Consider the following 23,035-nt stretch of genomic DNA (forward strand, 5'->3'; position numbering starts at 1 on the left):
GATGGGTGAAATGTTACAGTGCAAAGGCTTTCTGTGGAATAGAGAGAAAGGCTAAGCTAATTATATTATTCATAGTCTTTCAGTTTTGTTACTCCTTTGCAAAAAAAAAAAAAATTGGATCTTTCACTTTATTATTTTTTTGGGGGGGATCTTTCACTTTAATAAAAAAAATCACAATTCTTAACCTAGGCAATATTTTTTCTGTTGTAAACTTAAATCATACCTCTAATATAATAACAGCAAGCATATAGATGATTCACTTCCTTTTAAAAGGCGTTACAAAGAAGACAATGAATGATTAATATGAACAATCTGTCATGCCTCCAAAATAGATATGCAAATAGCAAGGAAGGTTTAGTCAACCTCCATCACTTCTTTTCTTTTCAAAACAATACAGATACACAGAAATTTTCTTATTTGTATTCTGTGACTCAACCATCCTCTGTATCATAACACTGTCTAAACCTCAGCACTCTTAGTCTTAAATTTTAATGAGAGCACTTTTTCACTTTTTGTTATACAATAATGGATGGTGAGGATTCGTCATGTGTTATCAAGAGTAGCACAAAAACATGGTCTGCAACTCCCAGTGGAGTAGACTCACTCTTTAAAAGTAATACATGGTAGATATTTCATTCAACTATAATTAAATCTTGATCATTATTCCAGTTTATAGCCAAATATGAAAATAGCCTTTTGTTTTTTTAAAACTAATTTTAAAAATCTCTAGAACTAGTCTTCTTTAAGTGTTCCATGTGTTAAAAATCACTTCTTGGAGTGTGTAGTTGAAGCACACACCCTGCCATCAGTAAGACACAAATTAAATCGACTGCCTGGCTTAACAACCAAGATTTTCATGTTGCCACACATTATTTGGGCACTCATTTTCTCTTGGCCCTCCCCTGGGAGGAGTTTTACAATTTCCCCCCCTGACAGCTATTACACAGTAGGCCAGGATACTGGCTTCTTAAAACACAATTTAGAGAGAAAACCTTCAATCTTTTGGCAGTGTCTATCGGAAGATTTTTTTTAATGCCTTGTAAAAAACAAAGCTGTATCTTTCTGGGATTAAATTTATTTTTCCAAACAGACGAAAATAAACTGAGTTTAGGCTGGAAATTGAATGAGTATCAATTTGAGAAGTACATTTTACCTTTCAAAGTGGATTTAGGCATAGATGTGAATATTTTATAAGCTGTACAAACTCTGAATCGCTAAATTAGACGCAGGTGCAATTTGTTATAACTCCCAAAAATATAAGAACTCAAAACATTGGCTGAATTGTTTTCTTTTTTTTTTTTTTTTATTTATTTTTTTTTAATTTTTTTTAATTTTTATTTATTTATGATAGTCACACAGAGAGAGAGAGAGAGAGGCAGAGACACAGGCAGAGGGAGAAGCAGGCTCCATGCACCGAGAGCCCGATGTGGGATTCGATCCCGGGTCTCCAGGATCGCGCCCTGGGCCAAAGGCAGGCGCCAAACCGCTGTGCCACCCAGGGATCCCGGCTGAATTGTTTTCTTTTAAAATCTAAAAACTAATCTTCTTGAAACATCTGGATCTCTTGAAATTAATTTCCATTTAAATTTCAATACAGTTTGATAACAGTCATATTTAGGTTGCTGTCATTCTAGTCTAGAGGGGCACCTTTAGATTGATTATGGTTGCTTGATCAACAGAACAAAATCTTGGCCTCAAGTTTCCATGTATTTCTCCATTTTGTTTTTGTTTTTGTTTTTTAAGATCTTGTTTATTTATTCATGAGAGACAGAGAAAGAGAGAGAGAGACATAGGCAGAGAAGCCGGCTCCCTGCTGAGCTTGATGTGGTACTCTATCCCAGGACCCTGGGATCATGACCTGAGCCAAGGCAGATGCTTAACCACTGAGCCACCCAGGTGTCCATATTTCTCCATTTTTAAATGATTTACAAACTTCAAGCATGTGAATATTGGCAGTTTTTACTACCTGTACTTTCGGCCCTTCTATTTCCCATTGGTTTCTTTATCTCTTATATATCCTTTCCTGATAAGAAAGTTGGATATGGTTGTATTGGAGCAAAACTTATCAATTCAGTCCATTCAACTTCCTTTTTGCCCCAGGCTGCCTTATCCCCCTTCTTATGACCGACCCACTCCTTTAACTCTACCTTCAGTCACATCAACCATTTTTTATTCAGCCCTAGACAAAGAATACTGTCCATGGTGTTGGCTCTACCTGAAAAACGTGGCACATTCATCTAATTCCATGTTGCAGTATTAAAGTTGAATTATAGAGCAGGATTGTCCATTCAGTGAGCAGCTGGAGCTTTTCCCTTGCACAAGCTCAAGACCTTACTTTTATGGCTACAGTAATGGATCCCAAAGTAAGGAATTCTTACTTCATTGATGTCTATCAAGAAATAATCAACGCCTTGTTTTGGATCTTCTAGGAACTAAAGAGGTTGTTGTAAATGTGGACGATGATGGAGTAATTTCATTGAACTTTGAATGTGATCAGATGACTCCAAATTCTCAGTTCAACTGGTCCAAGGATTATATACCCACTGAGGACTCTCCACGATTAGACATTGAAAGCAAAGGCAACAAGTATGTACTGTTTCATTCATAATAATGGGTTTCCTTTTCATGATAGGAAAGTAAAGTAAGCTCTTTGCTTTCTTTTTTTAAAATATTTTATTAATTTATTTCAGAGAGAGAGAGAGCGAGCAAGTGGGGTAGGGGCAGAGGGAGAAGGAAAGGGAGAATGTCAAGCAAAGTCCTCACTGAGCATGGAGTCTAACACTAGGCTCGATCTCAAGATCCAGAGATTCGTGACCTGAGCCAAAACCAAGAGTCAGATGCTTCACTGACTGAGCCACCCAAGCACCCCAGCATTTTGCTTTCTATTTCAAATACTTGATATAAGGGGATGAAATCATAAATGTTTTATATCTAGTCATGTAAAAAGTAATAACCAATGTCAGCCTTAAAAAATAACAATCCTTATAAAGTACTTCTCATGTTATTTCAGTTTTAAAAACTTTCTCATATATTATCTCATTCATGATGTTAGAAAAGCTTTGATTGATGTAAAAGCTTTAATGATGATTCTGATTATTTTATGAAATTTTGTCATCTTAAAGTAATGGTGTGGATGCTTATGGGGAGAGAGCAAGGAAGAACTTGATATTTGCTGGTTCAAGTTATGGTGAATTAAATGGATTAAGTCTAATTTCTTCTGCTTCTTTTACCACCACTTATGAGTGACATGATAACACATTGGAAAGAACTCTGCATGGGAAGCACAAAATAGATGAGTTCTAGTCCCAGCCCTACCAGAGGCCAGCCGTGTGTCCTGGGGCAGCTTTTAACTTCCATGGGCCTCGGATTTCTTTTTCTATAAAATGGGAGAGAGTGAAGGAGATTAATTTTGTGATCAATTACTCCCTTTCACATCCAAGATTCTATTTTCTTTTTACTTTGCTTTGCTTAGCAAGCTTTATATTTTTATAGTGCCAACCATATTGGATTGCATTTGGTAAAGCAACATGCTTTTAAGTATTATTTTTATTACAAAGAAGCCCAAAATATCTCAGAAATAAAGAAATCATAATTTTGTTAGAGAATGGCAAGAACATGCTGAATATAATTAAAAGACATTTTTTCTGTCTATGTGCTATAAAGTCCTTGAAGTGAAACATAAATTTAGTCAAAGAAAAGACCATCAAACTATAAATTTTTCTTCTAATTTGTGCTCTTGACTAACGTTTATATGTTTGGCTGATCTTAGACACATTGACTAGCAACATCACTCACAAAAGCTAGAAAACACAGTGAACTAAGCCATTGACCCATTCACATATTCATTCCATAAATATTTAATAAGCACACATGCTGGAAGACACAGAAGTACATAAACCAGATCTTGTCCCTAATGGCTCAATGACTATATGGTAGAGACATATAGATAATCAAATAGGTGATACCAACACAGTATGATAAGCTCAAAAAGAGAAGTGTAGAGGATAATATAAGAGAGGCACTTTGTTGTTCAAAAAAGGTTCTACCCTGTGGGAAAATATTTTTTAGGTTCCTCAGCAAGGGCAAATCAACTAAAAATACCTCTGTTGGGGATGGGTATTGATATGCAAAAGAACTTGGACATGAGATATTTGTACCAGCTCCCCACTCTGCTCACCAGGAGGAGGTCAAGAGAGTCTCCCTAGAAACAGCTTGAATGGGCAGGTTTCAGGTCAGTAGGAAATGGGAGCAAGTGCTGCCAGCCAAAGGAGTAGTCTGTGCAGAAGCCTAGAGAAGCCCGGGAGGCCATCCCACAGATGCCACACAGCCTCCCTTCTAATGAGAGTATTCTGTTCCACAGGACAAAAATGACCTTCAAGGACCTGGGGATGGAAGACCTGGGCATTTACTCCTGTGATGTGACAGACACTGATGGAATAGGGTCCAGTTACTTGATCGATGAAGAAGGTAAGTTTTCAATCCTTTCAAAGGCTAACACTGCTTTGATTCAGCAGTGATCCTCTAGGGTCAAGTGACTTTTGTTTTAGTAGTTCAACTTTCATTTTTCTTTTTTCCTCCCTACAGAGCTGAAACGTTTACTGGCTCTCAGCCAAGAACACAAGTTCCCAAGTAAGTGTCCACAGTGCATCCACAGAGTTTAGTGGTCCTACCGGGTGGTGGCTCCTGGAATAGGTCAGATGATAACTCTGACAAGATTAAGAGAAGAGGCTCTTAAGAACACATAATGGTAGCTACAAGTACACTTTCCAGAAGTACTGCTTTTATCTTGGCCATTGTTCTAAAGAGATACAAATACTAACATAGAAAATACATTCCATGCTGTTACATGGTGAAGTGTCAGGTTACACAGGTGTAACAGCTGAGTAAATTCTTCACTTTTCTCCTAATATGGGATTAGGATTTTGGAATCCCATATATTATATGATTCTGGATAATTCACATATTTTTTAGGCAAAACCATCTCTTCCTAAGCGATTTCATGTTAGCACTTAATAGAAGAATCATACCTCTAAGTAAAGGTAATCTAAAGACTCTGTCTACCATTTTAAACTCCTGGAAAATAAGGTAAAGATGCCTTAGTCAGAAAAAGAATCTCTCTGAACTGTCTATGAACTTCAATTAAGCACTTTCCACATAAAAGATTAAATTTCACTGTTGACACCTAAAAGAAGAGAAAGAGGTCTGAAATGATACTCGGAAAGTTCCACTGACCTGATAAGTTCTCTTGCCATGGTTATCTATTGGCCAAGGTGATTATCTAGAAAGTTATACCTGGAGTTTGAGAAAACAAGTAGAGAGTAATAACACATACTCTTTTAAGTTAGGAATTTTTTATTTTATTATTTTAGTCTTTAGTCTCTAGAACGCAACTTCTTCACCAATACAGACTTTTCAGGAACTCAAGAAACTATACCGTGACTCCACACTAGAGGCAAAACCTTATATGTTTGTATATGTGCATCTTTCTAGGAGGAAGGTCTATAGGTTTCCTGAAATTCCCAGTAAAGGCTGTGATTACAAAACACACACTGCTCCAGAATTGCCTGACTTCTTTGCTATTCCCCAAATGCTTGTTCCATCCTGAGGCTGAGTGTTGGTGACTATTGACCTCACTTGTTATATTCTCAAAACTGACTTGGCTCAACAAAGCAGCACAGTGAGGTGCCCATTGCGTGTGGTTGCAGGATACAGACTTCCTGAATTCTGGGAGAGAACCATTTCTCCCCTGTATGCTTATTCACCATAAAACTGGAAAAGTATGGTATGCCTGGGTGGCTCAGTAGTTGAGCATCTGCCTTGGGCTCAGGGTGTGATACCAGAGTCTCTGGATCAAGTCCTACTTGATCTGCCTCCCTCTGCCTGTGTCTTTGCTTTTTCTCTCTCTGTCTCTCATGAATAAATAAATAAAATCTTTTAAAAAAAAGTTTTAAAAAAACTGTAAAAGTAATACTATGAATGGTGTTTTAAAGGTTATTATTGTTTTTTAATTGTATGGAAGGTAGAAGTTTGGCCTGTATTGTCTTTGTTCTGTACTTTTGACCCAGTCTATGAACTTGAGCAACTCAATTTTAATTTCCTCATGTATTAGTTTCTTTTCTAGAAATGGCTGTTGTAATAATTTATAGCACCTACTGTATAGAGATGCTGTGAGAGATCCTTGAAATTTTCAGGAAAAATATGAATATTGATTGAAAGCAACAGTGACCCTCAAAAAACCCATTTGTAGAAGATCTGTCTGCAAGCTGTATGGGATGCTCTCCCTTCATGTCTCCAGGGCTGTGAAGTAGGTAGTGGAGGAGAGGCTCACTGTGCTGCACACAGCCAGACCCCATTAGTGATCACACCATCTCCTCTCAAAATTGGTGGAAATGGAGAGAAACAGCAGCAACCACTAATCTAGTTAGACAGTAAACATTGGCAAAGTGTCTCTAGGCAACAGCTAGTCCAAACAACATTTACATTTAGCTTAAAGGACAGAAATGAGACAACATGGGGTGTTACTGTTGAATTGGAGGTGCCCAAGCTTTCCTGACGTTCAATGATCATACAGGCTTGAAGACAGTAATTGCCCAATGTCACTGTCATGTATGCTGAGACATTTATTTTGCATAAGGATGATCACCCTAATTACTGGTTCTGGGAGGGAGAGTAGCAGCAAACTCAAGTTCCCTTTTTATTAGAGACCTTGTGTGGCATTTGGGTAGGGAAAAAGAGAGAACTCAAGAATGTGTTAAAAACTCTGACATGCAAGTATCAGTTCTCTTAACCCAAGGGAGATTTGCTTAGCCCATTGAAGCAGCATTTTATTGTATTGTATTGTATTGTATTGTATTGTATTGTATTGTATTATTTTATTTTATTTTTCTTAAAGGTTTTATTTATTTGACACAGAGAGGGCAAGCACAAGCAGGGGGAGCAGCTGGCAAAGGGAAAGGGGGAGATGCAGGCTCCCCACAGGGCTTCTTCCTGTGGAGAAGGAGGCCCCATGCAGGGCTCAATCCCAGGACCCTGGGATCATGACCTGAGCTGAAGGCTGATGCTTAATTGACTGAGCCACCCAGGCTCCCTGCAGCACCATTTTAAATAATATAGCTCCCCACACACTTTTCTTCTCCCCACCGCTATTAGATCAGCCTGATGACTACATAAATATTTTCAGAGATTTGATGATAGGATCAAAGTAGCATGTCTAACTTCACAATTTATACCCACTTCCTCTCCATAGATGTTGACACATCATTAAGTCTTTTCTTGAGATTTTATAAGATTTTAAATGGATCTTGTTTTTTACAGAATGTAATAAAGAGTGTGGTGCTCCTTTATCCCTTGGCACAGTAAATTCTCCTATTTTAAGCTATTTTCAAAAATATTTTGAAAACCACTAAACATATGCCTTAAACCTACAAAAAAAAAAAATAAATGTTTTGTTGGAGCAAATTAACTACCAGAGAAAAGAATATAAGAAAATTTAAGACTGAGAAGAAGGAAAAAATGAAATGTATAAAGCTAAAAACAGAAAATAGCCTAGTTGGTCTTGCCAGTATTGATATTAAGCTGCAGTGTGGAGAGGCAACTTACTTGAAGATTTTTCAAGGTATTGTTAGGGAGATGGTGGAAGGTATACTTTGGTATTGTCAACATCCTGCACAATATCGCTTGGCTATTATCCCATGTGTCCACAAATATTTTATGTGTGCAGATATACAGAAGCACATATACATAAACAGTATCTACTTGGTATCTCCTCTTAGGTATCAATATATTATATTTTACACTTGGTAGTTGTAGGCTGCTTTTGAAGCAACTGGAGGAGGAAAGATCTACCAAAATATTAATAGCCAAATTTATAGAGAACACTTATTATATGCTGGAGTATTTATAGGATACTGAAATGGAGTATATATTATTATTAAGTCCAGTGACCTTAAAAAGCTTGGTTCTAAGGTGATTTAATTTTAGAAGTATAGACGCTGAGACCTGGAGAGGTTAGGCAACTTAGACCAGATGTACACAGTAGATACCTGTGGTCTGACCCTAACCAGGACATAAACTGTTACTGTGTGTGCACCTGCTGTTTGCCACCACGCTCTCTCTGGTGATTCCTGGTGGCCAGTGTTTAAGGTGATGTTCTTCTTACTCAGAGAGGACAGTGAAGACTAAGGGAGCTTGAAATGTCCAGGAGGGCATACCCCTTCTCTTCCACCACCACTCTAGGCCCCTTAGGTAACTGCATCACTCATGTATTAGATTTCCCAAAATGAGATCTCTAGACTTTTTTAGGAAAGATTTTACTCTCCTTCCCTCCAAGAGTTTGTAGCAAGCAGGAGTTCTCCTATAGGGAGAAAGCTTAGCTTCTGCTCTCACAACCCTGAAGTCAATCCATGATGCTTTACTCAAACACAACTCAACTGGCAAATCAGTACTGTTCTTCAGAGTGGACAGCCAGAGCCAAGGGGAGCACAGAATAGAGGGAATAACCTTGGTGTCAGCTCTGCTACCCAGATATGTTACTAACCTTTCCTGAGCCTCAGTATTGTCATCAGTAAAATGAGGAAAGAGGAAAACTCACCTTTATTTTCTTTTTAAAAGAATTAATTAATGAATTAATTAATGAATTAATTAATGAATTTGAGACACACAGAGAGAGACAGAGACATAGGCAGAGGGAGAAGCAGGCTCCCTCTTACCAAAAATCTGATTTCAGCAGTGTATTTTGATATATAAGTACAGTTTAACTTGAATAGGAGTTCATTTGATATGTTTAACATTAGATCTCCTAAAAAGCTTTGTACCATATTATATCTTGAGATTTTTAAGGGAAGAAAATAAGTCTTGAAGAGATAAAAATTGCATAGGACAGAGAAGATAATTGTCCAAAATTGACAACTGGGCAACATGTTTAGCATCTCTTATTTCTAAATAACTAAAGGCTTGGATAGCTTTTGCTCTGATTATGTGAAGACTAGGAATCTCAGGTATTCAAACACCGGGCCCTTACTTTAATAGAGTGCAGTTTAGGTAATTTTTAAAAATATAGCATGACACACTCTTTGCTCTTCCTTAATAATCTCACTACATCTCTTTAAAATCCTACTGCTGCTAATTATCCACTAACCTCTATAGATCATCTATTTAACATCTTAACTCAGTGTTAACCACTGGAAGATCATTTTTTCTTTTTTTAAGTGGGTTTTCTTGCAGGTTGAAATCTTAATGAAAGATCATATCCTATAGAGTGCTATTCTCTGCTAGTAATCATCTATTGAGTATAAGCTTGAAAAGGACCTCTAATTAGCAAATTTTCCTTAAATTCCAGAGAGCAAGTCATTGGGCAGCTGATCATGAAGTGCAATGAGAATTTCAGGGAGCCTGATGTGGGACTTGATCCCAGGACCCCAGGATCATGACCTGAGCCAAAGGGAGACACTCAACCACTGAGCCACCCAGGCATCCCAGAACTCACCTTTCTTGAGCACTGGTCATTATTCACATTGTCTTAATGTCTTTTGGTACTGTATTCACTCTTCTTGGTGGTCTTATGAGGCAGATAATATCCATGTTAGCAAGTGAGCGATGTGAGGTTTTAAAAGGAGAGAACTGTCCAAGGTCATGGTGCCTATCTTCTATGCATCATGGACACCCCTCAGTAGATGACATCTGAGCCTCTTTGAGTTCCACAGTGGAACAAGCCTGTAACTGAGTTTCACAATGACCGTGGAATAGTGCATATGAAAGACATCCCTTAAAGCTTGGAAAGGATAGTTTGAGGATAAACACAAAGAAATATTGATGTATATTTGATACAAGTTTTGGAAGCTTACAATTTAAAATGTGGCATCTCTTGAAATTTTGAGATTAGTTTAAGAACTGTTTAGAGAAAATGAAGGGTCATGATTTCTCCTAAAGGAAATGAAGGGCTACTAAACTTGGAGAGACAGCCATGCTTTTCAATAAACTTAGCCCTGGAGGGCAAAACCATTGGCTGGAGGAGGCTTTACATTTTTTTTTTAAAGACTTTACTTATTTATTCATGAGAGACAGAGAGAGAGAGAGAGAGAGAGAGGCAGAGACACAAGCAGAGATACAGGCAGAGGGAGAAGCAGGCTCCATGCAGGGAGCCTGATGTGGGATTCGATCCCGAAACTCCAGGATTATGCCCCAGGCTGAAGGCAGGTGCTAAACCACTGAGCCACCCAGGGATCCTCTGGGGGAGGCTTTATAGAGAACATTTTCAAGTTACAAGAAATTTAGAAAACTGTATTTGAGAGATACCAACCAAGTTTTAAAATTACACCCATATTCAAATGGCTTAAGCGATACAAGTATAAATCAGAGATACCATATGATTCCTTTACTTTCTTTGTGAGGCAAGCCATGCTGCATCTTAATATACCTTCTTTTTTTAAAAAAAAATTCATTTATTTATTCATGAGAGACACAGAGAGAGAGAGAGGGAGAGACACAGCAGAGGAAGAAGCAGGCTGCATGCAGGGTGCCTGATGTAGGACTCGATCCCGGGTCTCCAGGACCACGACGTGGGCCAAAGGCAGTGCTAAACCACTGAGCCACCTGGGCTGCCCTTAATATACCTTTTTTTTTTTTTTTTTTTTTTTAATTCATGATAAACATAGAGAGAGAGAGAGAGAGAGGCAGAGACACAGACAGAGGGAGAACCAGGCTCCATGCCGGGAGCCCGACTCGCGATTTGATTCCGGGACTCCAGGATCATGCCCTGGGCCAAAGGCAGGCGCTAAACCGCTGAGCCACTCAGGGATCCCCAATATACCTTCTTAATAGTGACTCATGTATTAGCTTCTGAAAAATGTTGCCTAGTCTAAGAATTTAAACAAACTGATAAACCAGTGGGATGGTTGGAGTTTAAATGATACACTGGTTCATCTTGTATATGTCATCAACATTTTTTTTTAAGATTTTATTTATTTATTCATAAGAGGCACAGAGAGAGAGAGAGGCAGAGACACAGGCAGAGGGAGAAGCAGGCTCCACGCAGGGAGCCCAATGTGGGACTCGATCCTGGATCCCGGGATCAGGCCCTGAGCCAAAGGCAGATGCTCAACCGCTGAGCCACCCAGGCGCCCCCTTTTTAAATTTTTTTTAAAGTGTCATCAACATTAATTCTGTTTTAAAATTCATTTCTAAAGACATTTGAAAGAACCTCCAAAATGAGTTAAATTGTTGAAAAAAAATAAAACTTAACTCCTTTCCCTATATTTTGAAGTAATTAAGATTATATAATGTTGGAGCTGAAAAATGTCTTGACCATTTTGGACATTCAGTTCAATCTCATTCATTTTTTAAAAGATTTTATTTAGGGATCCCTGGGTGGCGCAGCGGTTTAGCGCCTGCCTTTGGCCCAGGGTGTGATCCTGGAGACCCAGGGTCGAATCCCACGTCGGGCTCCCAGTGCATGGAGCCTGTTTCTCCCTCTGCCTGTGTCTCTGCCTCTCTCTCTCTCTCTCTCTCTCTCTCTCTGTGTGTGTGACTATCATAAATAAATTTAAAAAAATAAAAATAAATAAAAGATTTTATTTATTTGAGAGAGAAAAAGTGCACAAGCAGGGGGGAGAGGCAGAAAGAAAGGGAGAAGCAGCTTTCTGCTGAGCAGGGAGCCCAACATGGGGCTTCATCCCAAGACCCCAGGATCATGACCTGAGTCAAAGGCAGATGCTTAATTGAGCCACCCAGGTGCCCAACCCCATTCATTTATAAACAATTCAACTGGGGCCCAGATATGTGAAGTGACCTGCCTAATATCACACAGTTTGCCCATTGCTGATGTTAGACTAGGCTCTAGCTCTCCTGGAACCAGCTCAAGACCATTTCATCACACTTTGTTATTGCATAGTCACAGTAGGGAGTCACATAGGTTAGCAGAAGGAACCCTGGAGGTAAGTTTATCTTCCTCATTTTTACAGTTAAGACATCTATGACTCAATGAAAGTGAATGACTTGTCCTAAGTGACAGCAGGATTAGAACCCACGTCTTCCATCCCTGAATATCTTTCTTTCCCTACAATGTTCTTACTGCCTCCAGGCTTTGCAAGAAGCAGGTGCTATATTGTCATTTCCATGGAGTGTTTTTTCATTGAAAAATCTGTATTAATACAATTGGTTACCTATAAAATTACTATTTTTGTTTTTATTTTGTATAGCTGTCCCAGTTAAGTCAGAGTTGGCAGTTGAAATTTTGGAGAAAGGCCAGGTCCGGTTTTGGATGCAGGCTGAGAAGCTGTCTGCCAACACCAAAGTCACCTACATATTTAATGACAAGGAAATATTTGAAGGGCCGGTACGTTTTACACTTTTTATATTCTAAACATATCACTGTAGAATGTGCTGATGGAGCCCTATTAAAATGCAGGTAAATAGTTATGAAAACGACTGGGTGTGGGGTGGGAGAGTTTAAGTCATTTCACGTGTAAAAAAATAATAAAGGAAAATATAGATTGATTATATCATATTATTCAAACTGAGACACTTTTGAGAATGAAAGAGGATTCTAGTAATAATTTTTCCAGGAAGAAAAATGGTGAAGAATCAAACCAATACTGTCCCAGGCAAGTCAAGAAGTATGATTACCCATGAAAATAGAGCTGCTCTCCTGAGAAGCCAAGGAGCCAGCATGCTTACCTGAACTCACATACTCACATCAGAAACCTCAGCAGGAACTTGGTTCTTCATGGGGAGGAAATGGCCTCCATTGTTCCAATGGCTTAGGAAAAAAATCACAGCAAAAATATCTTTCACTGCTTCTCTGGTGAAAGATGCAATACATTTTTATTGTAAAATAAAGATTGTAAAGACTCAGAAGGGACAAATCACAAATTCTTACAACTTTTTAATATATATGTTGGTTTATACTTTCTGGTCTTTTTCTACACTTGTGTGTGTGTGTGTGTGTGTGTCTCTATTGATGTCTTATTTACAAAGGTGATTGTGTATATCTACTCTTTTCTTTGCTTTAAACATAAACATAGTTTCCATAGACAGAGTTAGAACATCTGCACTTTATTCCTCCCTAGATATCAGTAAAGCCAGCATCAGGCCAGTACCTGGTGGTACAGAAGAACCTGGACTTAGGAGCTCTGGCTCTTACCTGTGCTCTCACGGGTATAAAGGAGAGACTCAAAAGACAGAAGAGATGTGTGATTTGTGGCCATTATTAACAGTCTCTTCTCCTTTCATCGAGATATGTTTTTAAAACATTTCAGGATTCATTTGTGAGAGGGAGAATGAATAACATAAATAGCAAAAGAATATGTAATATATTTCTTTTCAGCTCACTTAGCAACTGTGTATAGAACCTAAGTCACACAGAGTCCATGATGGCCCATCTTCTCCCTGTTTTCATAATATTATTTTTTATGGCGGTGCTCATCTCCTGGCCAATGCAGGGGAAGGAGAAACATCATTGGCATCACTGTTGCCACAGCCATTTAGGGACCACTCGTGCACACATATGCACAGATGCACTCCCCTTCATGTGTTCAAATATACTTTTATGTTTTGCCCACATGCACACATACATATACATTCTCTGAACCTGAAGAGCTGTTTATTGTCATTGGCAGTTCTTACACTATTTCGTTGGGTGAAAATTCATGTTTTAGACTAGGTTCCCTAGAAGGATAGTCTGAAATAGAATTTCTCTTTCATTTGATTTATGGGGGAGTACTCTCAGGAGTGGGGATTAGGAAACAAGCTAAAATAAAAGAAAGTGAAGCAAAAATGTGATTTCAGTTGGAGACTGGAGCTCTGGGGCATGAGCTGGAACACAGAGTTGATCCCAGACCTGAGCCTTCATTCTGTGACATTTTATAGGAAAGCTTGATTAATTTAAATCCATGATAGAACCTGTGCTTATATGCCCAGGAGCTAAGATTTATGTTACACTGAAAAATAGTTGCCTAAGCAACGTGATAAAATAAGTATAGTCCAGTAGAGCAATTTCAGTTGATTAGGAACAAATGGATTTCAAATGCTTTGGAAGCATTCTTATTCACATATTAATTCAGCAGATATTTATTAATTGCCTGCTATAGACCATGCATGCACAAGATGTGAGGGTTATAGCAATGAATGAGACAAAAACACATCCCTCTTGCTGCCTGTTGTTTTGCATTATTCTGCTAATTAAGATGAATGTAATCTGGAAGGTAAAATGGGAATCTAAAAACACATTTTGACAACATTTGTGACTTGGGATAACAAAACTTTATTTGTATTTTAAAAATTAAATGTCAAACTTTATAGTAATCAGTTCTGGTCAAGGTCCTATATGCTACATAATATTTTCCTTTCCCCAGAAATAAGATTTTGGAAACTCATCTAAAAAAAATGTTAACTTGTGAAAATTATGATTCTTTGGAGTTTGCATTATTCCATCAGGCATTGTCATGATACCTACCTCACTGACTTCTGTTTTCCTTTCCACATTGAAGAAATATAAGATGCATATTGACCGGAACACTGGTATAATTGAAATGTTCATGGAAAAGCTACAGGATGAGGATGAGGGAACATATACTTTCCAGCTTCAAGATGGAAAAGCAACTGGCCATTCTACTCTTGTTCTCATTGGAGATGGTAAGCAGCCTGTGGGATGTGAGCTGAAAGATTTCACTGCTCCCTTCAATGCAAATATGCTATGGCACGAAAGTGGTCACATGGAAGGCAGTAGGAATTGTTCCTTGTATTTCAAGCATTGGAATCCAGTTTTCAGTTAACACTTCCATAGTATTTCACCAGATTTATCTTTAGCCCGTACGGAAGACTGCAATTAAATTATCTCATGTGTAAACAAGTACTTATTACTAAAATTCCCAGTGAAGGAGATTGCAATACAGCTAAGACTGTATCTGTATCTCAGAAACAATGATATTACCCTATACTGTGTGCTAACTTTAAACTACTTAAATTAAGAGGAAATATATGCAAAAGTGGTGCACAATAGATAAATGAATCATATCTTGTAACTGTATTATATGCCAGCTGCCATAAGCCACTGTAGGAACCACCAAGATTTAAAATGTGGCATTTGGAAAAGCAGGCCAAATCTCTACATTTGCAACTTCCAATACTACCTACTACTTCCTAGCTTCATGACCTTGAACAATTTATTTAACCTTTCTCAGCCTATTTCCTCATCATAAAAACTTAAATAGGTTATTGTGATGTGTGAATATGTTATAATAATGAATATAAATCACTTAGCACAGTGGCTGGCATATACATTTATTCCACTCAATTCAATTTCTATTTTAGTTTATAAAAAGCTCCAAAAAGAAGCTGAATTCCAGCGGCAAGAATGGATCAGGAAACAAGGTAAAAATGGGCAGTGAGTGAAGAGAAAAACTTCAATTTCTTGAAAAAAATATTTCAATATTATTTCCATAACAAATTTAAAAGTATATCATTGCTTATGTTAATAATGCCCTGGTAAATAAAAAATAATTGAAAATACTTATTATTAAATATGTATCCATTTAAAACATTTGAAAACTAATCTTGAATTTTAAAATATTACTTCACATAAATATCACCTTAGAATTTAAGAATGAGCTTTGATTTTGCATTTGTGATTAATAGAGGGATTACTAATGTCATTAAAATTTTATAGGTCCTCATTTTGCTGAGTATTTGAGCTGGGAAGTGACTGGTGAATGTAATGTACTATTGAAATGCAAGGTAAGGGGGCACCAGAGTTGCTCAGTCGGTTGAGCATCTAACTCTTGGCTTCAGCTTAGGTCATGATCTCATGGGTTGTGGGATCAAGTCCCACATCCAGCTCAGTGTCAGGCTCCACATTCAGTGGGGAATCTGTTTGAGATTCTCTCCCTCTGCCTCTTCCCTTGCATGGGTATATGCTCTCTCTCTTCCTCTATTTCTCTCTAAAATAAATAAGTAAATCTTAAAAAAATAATAAAGAAAGAAAAGAAATGCAAGGTAAGAAGTAGATAAATTTGAAACATTTGATATAAGGGAAATAAAATTAAGCAGAATGCAAAAAAAGAAAGATCAATTTTTCATCTCCTTTTGAACCAATGCTAAGTGACACATTCTTATTATTGAATATGACTATAGTCATTGGTTGGTAAGAAACATAAAATAAAATGAAACATAAAATAAGATAAAATAAAGCAACATAAAAATATAAGACAAGATGATTGCTCCTATTCATTACACCCTAGTTGATGAGGACAGGCTCTGCTTTTTTAAAAAAAATGAAGACTTTATGTTTTTTAGGAGTTTTAGGTTCACAGCAAAATTGTAGAGAAGGTACAGAGATTTCCTATCTAGTCCCTGTCGTTATACATGTACAGCCTCCACCTTCATCAATACCCCCACACAGAGTTGCACATTTGTTACAATTGATGATCCTACATTGACTGGGTACATCATAATCACCCAAAGTCCACAATGTAATTATGGTTCACTTTTGGCATTATTCATCCTATAGGTTTAGACAAATATATAATGACCTGTATCCACTATTGTAGTATCATAGAGTTTTTTCACTGCCCTAAAAAGCCTCTGTGCACTACCTATCCATTCTTCTCCTCCTCCTTCCCCATTAAAAAAATAATAATTATAATCTCAGAAGAATCTCAGGTTGTCTTTGTTTCAGACCAAATCAACATTCTAACCAGTGGATCTATTCCACAATCATTCTAGATCCACTGTCTTTCCATGGAAATGCAGCAATTTCCTATCTAACTTGTGTGACTGATGGCAGCAGTATCTTTGACTATCCTCTAGCTCAGCCATGGCGTCTGAAACCAGTGTACTGCCAAGAGGGGAGAGGTTTGGTAAAGAGTTTGCAGCTCACAACCAATTCTCTCATAAGGCCTTGGGGAAAAATTCAGGGAAAAAAAGTTCATATCACATTCTAAATCATTTTGTCAAACGTTAGTTCATGGTGCGTTCAGCTGAGTGAGTCACCAAAATGTTTTGGATCGGGAATTGATGGATGAGGTTGGCGTGTGAAGGTCATGACAGCCGACAGTGACTCCAAAGTAGAAGCATGGATTGGGCATTTGACATTATAAAAGCAAGAACCTAAGTGCCCCAGTCTCTTCTAGGTCTGATAAAATTTAAAGAAATAACAATCTACCAGAAATGTGTCAGAGATTCTAGGCTTTAGTCTCTTAGTAAATGGCAAAGCTTCCTGAACAACAATTTCTCAGGCAGGAGCCCAAACCCCCTCTTTCATCTGGCTGTCCACTGCCATCTTGTCCCTGAATCACTTTCTCTTCCACACCTCCCATCCCATAAACCACCCTTTCCCAGAGGCCCACATAGCTATCCTCCTTCTTTCTGTACTACCTGGTGCATCAGCCCTCTGGGACGTAAGCTCCAGTTTTCTGTTCTGATGGCTTTCCTCAGGAGAATCAGCCCCTTGGCCAGATTCTGAATCTAAAATTAGGTTCTGAATTTTCATACATTATGTATTTATGCTGTTCCAGTACCACTTTCTTTCAACTTCTCCAACAAAATTCTTTCTCTAGGTTTCTCTAGGCCCAGCTTAGTCATCTTTTCTGTAAGGCCTTTCACTTCTCTGCCCAGGTAGAATGAACCTTCCTCTTTTTCCCATAGCTCTTTGTTTCATTATTATAGCAATTTAGGTACATTTAGCAATTTATATCCTCTCCAACACTGTTGTTTCCTGTCTTGTTAATTTTCATCATTCTCACTGGTGTGAGGTGGTATCTCATTGTGATTTTTTTAAAATTTTTTTAAAATTTATTTATGATAGTCACAGAGAGAGAGAGAGGCAGAGACACGGGCAGAGGGAGAAGCAGGCTCCATGCACTGGGAGCCCGACGTGGGATTCGATCCCGGGTCTCCAGGATCGCGCCCTGGGCCAAAGGCAGGCGCCAAACTGCTGCGCCACCCAGGGATCCCCTGTGATTTTGATTTGTATTTCCCTGATGGCAAGTGATGCGGAACATTTTCTCATATGCTTGTTGGCCATGATGTCCTTTTTGGAGAAATTTCTGTTCATGTCTTCTGCCCATTTCATGATTGGATTTTTTGTTTCTTGGGTGTTGAGTTTGATAAGTTCTCTATAGATCTTGGATATAAGTTAGCCCTTTATCTGATATGTCATTTGCAAATATCTTCTCCCATTCTGTAGGTTGTCTTTTAGTTTTGTTGACTGTTTCTTTTGCTGTGCAGAAGATTTTTATCCTGATTAAGTCCCAATAGTTCATTTTTGTTTTTATTTCCCTTGCCTTCATAGTGGTATCTTGCAAGAAGTTACTGTGGCCAAGTTCAAAAAGGTTCTTGCCTATGTTCTCCTCTAGGATTTTGATGTATTCTTTTCTCACATTTAGACTTTTCAACCATTTTGAGTTTATCTTTGTGTATGGTATAAGAGAATGGTCTACTTTCATTCTTTTGCACATGGCTGTCCATTTTTCCAGCACCATTTATTGAAGAGACTGTCCCTTTTCCAGTATATAGTCTTTCCTGCTTAGTCAAATATTAGTTGACCATAGAGTTGAGGGCCCATTTCTGGGTTCTCTAATCTGTTCCATTGATCTATGTATCTGTTTTTGTGCTAGTGCAATACTGTCTTGATTATCACAGCTTTGTAATACAGCTTGAAATACACCATTGTGATGCCCCTGGCATTGGTTTTATTTTTCAATATTCCTCTGGCTATTCAGGGTCTTTTCGGATTCCATCCAAATCTTAAGATTATTTGTTCTAACTCTCTGAAGAAAGTCCATGGTATTTTGATAGGGATTGCATTGAATGCATAAATTGCCCTGAGTAGCATAGACATTTTACAATATTTATTCTTCCAATCCATGAGCATGGAATATTTTTCCATCTCTTTGTGTCTTCCTCAATTTCTTTCAGAAGCGTTCTGTAGTTTTTAGGGTATAGATCCTTTACCTCTTTGGTTAGGTTTATTCCTAGGTATCTTATGCTTTTGGGTGCAATTGTAAATGGGATTCATTCCTTAATTTCTCTTTCTTTAGTCTCATTAGTTATAGAAATGCCACCGATTTCTGTGCATTGATTTTGTATCCTGCCACATTGCTGAATTGCTGTATGAGTTCTAGTGGAGTCTTTTGGTTTTCTATATACAGTATCGTGTCATCCATAAAGAGGGAGAATTTGACTTCTTCTTTGCCAATTTGAATGCCTTTCATTTCATTTTGTTGTCTGATTGCTGAGGCTATGACTTCTAGTAATAATAGTGGTGAAAGTGGACATCCCTGTTGTGTTCCTGATCTTAGAGGAAAGGCTCTCAGTTTTTCCTCATTTAGAATGATATTCTCTGTGCAATTTTCATAAATGGCTTTTAAGATATTGAGGAATGTTCCCTCTATCCCTACATTTTGAAGAGTTTTAATCAGGAATGGATGCTGTATTTTGTCAAATGCTTTCTCCACATCTATTGAGAGGATTATATGGTTCTTGTTTTTTCTGTTATTGGTGTGATCTATCACGTTGATTGTTTTACGAGTGTTAAACCACCCTTGCAACCCGGAAATAAATCCCACTTGGTCTTGGTGAATAATCCTCTTAATGTACTGTTTGATCCTATTGGGTAGTATCTTGGTGAGAATTTTTGCATCCATGTTCATCAGGGACCACCAGACAATTTTAAAATCAATTTTTACTGCTGGAAATAGAGATGCTATTGATTTAGGTTTATTAATTTGTATCTATTTTATTTTAAACTCTCTATTGATTAAAATAGCTTTCAATTGATCCTTTTAGAAACCTATGCCTTCTAAGTTTAGTGATTTTTCTTCTATCCAATGCTACATTAAGAACTATTTAGTTTTGTAAGAGTTGCATTCCCTTACTTCAAGAAGTATAATTATAGTTTTTCTTCTAGGTGGCAAATATTAAGAAGGAGACCCATATTGTGTGGTACAAAGATGAGAGAGAGATATCAGTAGATGAAAAGCATGACTTCAAGGATGGTATATGTACCCTGCTTATAACAGAGGTAAGTAGCTATAAATATGAAATGTAATATATTAGTTCTATTCCCTACATTCTTCTAAAAAAGAGATTGGATTCTGTATTCCTTGTCCCCAGGCATTTTTAATACCTTGCTTCTAGCTGCTCCAAAGATCCCTGCCCTGACATAACCCAAAAAACAAGCCATGGGAACACAAAAGCTTCTCTCACCTTGTGATATGCATAGATTTGTCATCTATCCAACCAGTATTGGGTAGACAACACAACTTTGGCCTCTCTACTACCTCTCTTCATAGATGAGTGAGTGGCAGGGCAATTAAGTAGATTCTTCTCGGTTTGCTCTTCAGCCTCATGATAACTTGTTCCCTAAAAGCACAAAGGCAATCAGACATAGTATTCAATTAAGTACAGGTTTTTATCTACTTTTTATTTAAAAGAACATAGCCTTCAAATATATGTGATCATTAGATTTTAATATGAAGGCAGAGTAAAGGATAAGGACTTTAAGTCTCGAATCAATCACAACCTTAGAGGGTTAAAAATCAGGACTGCCAGCGGGTGAAATGATGATGGACAGGTTCATCTGTGAACTTCTCATCACTCACTTGGCCAGATGTTTGTTTAATGTGTGATCTGACAGTGGCTCTGTAAACCATAGGACCTTAAAAATGCCAACACCATACATACTCTGAGGCTGCTATAAGCTGCAATGTGGTATTTCCATTCTCCCTTAGTTTTCCAAGAAAGATGCTGGGATTTATGAAGTTATTCTGAAAGACGACAGAGGAAAAGATAAGAGCAGACTGAAGCTTGTGGATGAAGGTCAGTCTACCAGCTGCTGGGATGCATTCTGTGTGTTCTTTACCAGACTGTTAAGTGAGGCTTAGGGACAACTAATGTCGTGCAGGGTTTTTGTCCGCAGATTTTGTTTTAATTGAAATTCCAGCAGAGAAAACTACTGTTTTGTTCAAAAATACTTCACTTTTAGTCTTCCTGGAAATCCAAAGTGTAATTTTGATCTTCAGAGAATTTATAGTCCATAGTCCTCAAGGGTTCTGCTTTCATTATAAATCATCATTTTTGTTTCAACCCTATAAAAAATGTTCCAGAATCAAAAACTACTGTGAGGAGTATCTGGCTGGCTCAGTGGGAGGAGCATGGGACTCTTGATCTCAAGGTTGTGATTTTGAACTCCATATTGGGTGTAAAGATTACTTAAAAAAAAAAAAAAAAAGAATTATTTTTTTTTTAAACTACCACGAAAAGCATGTCACCAAATAGTCTGCTCTTAACAGGTGGCAAAAAAGATTTATATATGAAACATGAAACCTCTCAGTTATTAGCAGAGCAAGAAAGCAATTTCCATTTTTCAGAGGCTTCTAAGCACAAATATATCATGATAACAAAGACCTACGTGTGACCACCAAACTTCGAACTGTGTTCTTGAACAAAATCTTTAACAATATTATTAGCAAACAGTCTAACTTTGATTCTACCTTCCTGTTCCTGGTGGAGGCAAGACTAAATGTGCTTACTGGCAAAAAGCATTATCAGGCTGAGAATTATCAGGGAACCTGGACGGTTGATTCATTATGAGCTGATGGCACAGATAAGAATACTTCTGCTTATGTAAACTAAGATTTCTTGGGACTTAAGAAGAGGATCCTAAAGCCAAGAACTTTCCTGGAAATCTCACTATGGCTTTCTCTAGAATGTAAATATGGTGATAGTTACAACAAATTAAAGAGGGAAAAATAAAAATAAGAGCAGGGATCTTTTAAAAGTTGATACAAATTGGGATCCCTGGGTGGCGCAGCGGTTTGGCGCCTGCCTTTGGCCTAGGGCGCGATCCTGGAGACCCAGGATCGAGTCCCACGTCGGGCTCCCGGTGCATGGAGCCTGCTTCTCCCTCTGCCTGTGTCTCTGCCTCTCTCTCTCTCTCTCTCTGTGACTATCATGAATAAATAAATAAAATCTTTAAAAAAAAAAAAAAAGTTGATACAAATTGAGGTATTCCCTCAAAGAGCACTTATTAATTAGTTGTCCAGCAAATTCACCTGTGGCCAATACCCTTCCCCAGGCAAGATAATGTTGAGAGCATGTGCTACTAACAATTTGAGACCTGACCTTAAGTTGAACAGTTTTATGCTAAAGCTCTGTCTATGAATCTCTATCAACAGCCTTTAAAGAACTGATGACCGAAGTATGTAAAACAATAGGTAAGTTAAAATGGTCTCCCCACGACAATGCTTCACTATTCACTATAGTCTTACAGCTGTATGAACTATGCTGGTTTCCTCTTTCAGCTTTGTCTGCTACAGACCTGAAAATCCAGAGCACAGCCGAGGGCATCCGACTGTACTCTTTTGTTACTTACTACGTGGATGATCTAAAAGTTAACTGGTCCCACAAGTAAGTAAATGGGAACTTAACTGCCATGTAGAAATTCTTTCTTCCCTGTGTGCATGTTTTGGGGGTGGCGGATGTGGGCAGGGAGGGAGCAAAAACAATCCCCTGTTCTTCCTCTCAGGTAAGGAGCCTTCTTACTTCCCAGGTCCGATGTTGACAAGTGTAGGACAGATGCACCTCCACCATTCCCTTAGCTTGAGGTTAGCACTTTCCCTCAACATGTATGTGCTGAGGCCAGTGATGGCTTATGTCATCTTTGTGATCTGTGAACTATCATAATCCACATACCTCTCTATAATGGAACTTCCACCTCCAGAAGATTGATCTTGGGCTCTCTGCTTTGCCAGGCACCAGAACCATAGTCTTGTCCTCCCTTTCTTTATATACGACTAATATGAATTAATAGCCATTTGCCAAAGAAACCTAATCCAGTGGAGTGTCTGAGTTTGTTATTGTTATCATTAAGAGCAGATGGCGTAATTGGGCATTAGCATGTCTCTTATCCACCTTTGGAGGGCATTGAGGATTCAAGATTACTTTGGTAATATATATTTGAACTAGACTGAGCCTGCAGATCTGTGCTGTTCCCAGGCTCTTTTGTGGAGTTATAGGTGAACTCAAATTCACCTCTGGGATT

At 38.1% G+C, this 23,035-nt stretch overlaps 1 protein-coding gene across 6 annotated transcripts in view; it reads left to right on the top strand.

Annotated features, from left to right (window-relative positions):
- The window catches only part of MYOM1 (myomesin 1), a 136,577-nt gene that overhangs the window by 101,035 nt on the left and 12,507 nt on the right, over positions 1 to 23,035 (top strand). For all 6 annotated transcript variants that reach the window (XR_012032357.1, XM_072828933.1, XM_072828932.1 and 3 more), the window contains 11 exons: positions 2,430 to 2,586; positions 4,361 to 4,467; positions 4,585 to 4,629; positions 12,195 to 12,331; positions 14,484 to 14,628; positions 15,307 to 15,366; positions 15,662 to 15,729; positions 19,901 to 20,014; positions 20,724 to 20,811; positions 22,170 to 22,208; positions 22,296 to 22,401. Coding sequence is in view for 5 of the 6 variants with exons in the window: in XM_072828933.1 (XP_072685034.1) it covers positions 2,430 to 2,586; positions 4,361 to 4,467; positions 4,585 to 4,629; positions 12,195 to 12,331; positions 14,484 to 14,628; positions 15,307 to 15,366; positions 15,662 to 15,729; positions 19,901 to 20,014; positions 20,724 to 20,811; positions 22,170 to 22,208; positions 22,296 to 22,401 (1,066 nt within the window). In the remaining variant the exon portion in view is untranslated. The remainder of the gene's footprint in view (positions 1 to 2,429; positions 2,587 to 4,360; positions 4,468 to 4,584; positions 4,630 to 12,194; positions 12,332 to 14,483; positions 14,629 to 15,306; positions 15,367 to 15,661; positions 15,730 to 19,900; positions 20,015 to 20,723; positions 20,812 to 22,169; positions 22,209 to 22,295; positions 22,402 to 23,035) is intronic.

Source organism: Canis lupus, chromosome 6 (assembly GCF_048164855.1).
Source record: "Canis lupus baileyi chromosome 6, mCanLup2.hap1, whole genome shotgun sequence".
Taxonomy (NCBI): Eukaryota; Metazoa; Chordata; class Mammalia; order Carnivora; family Canidae; genus Canis; species Canis lupus.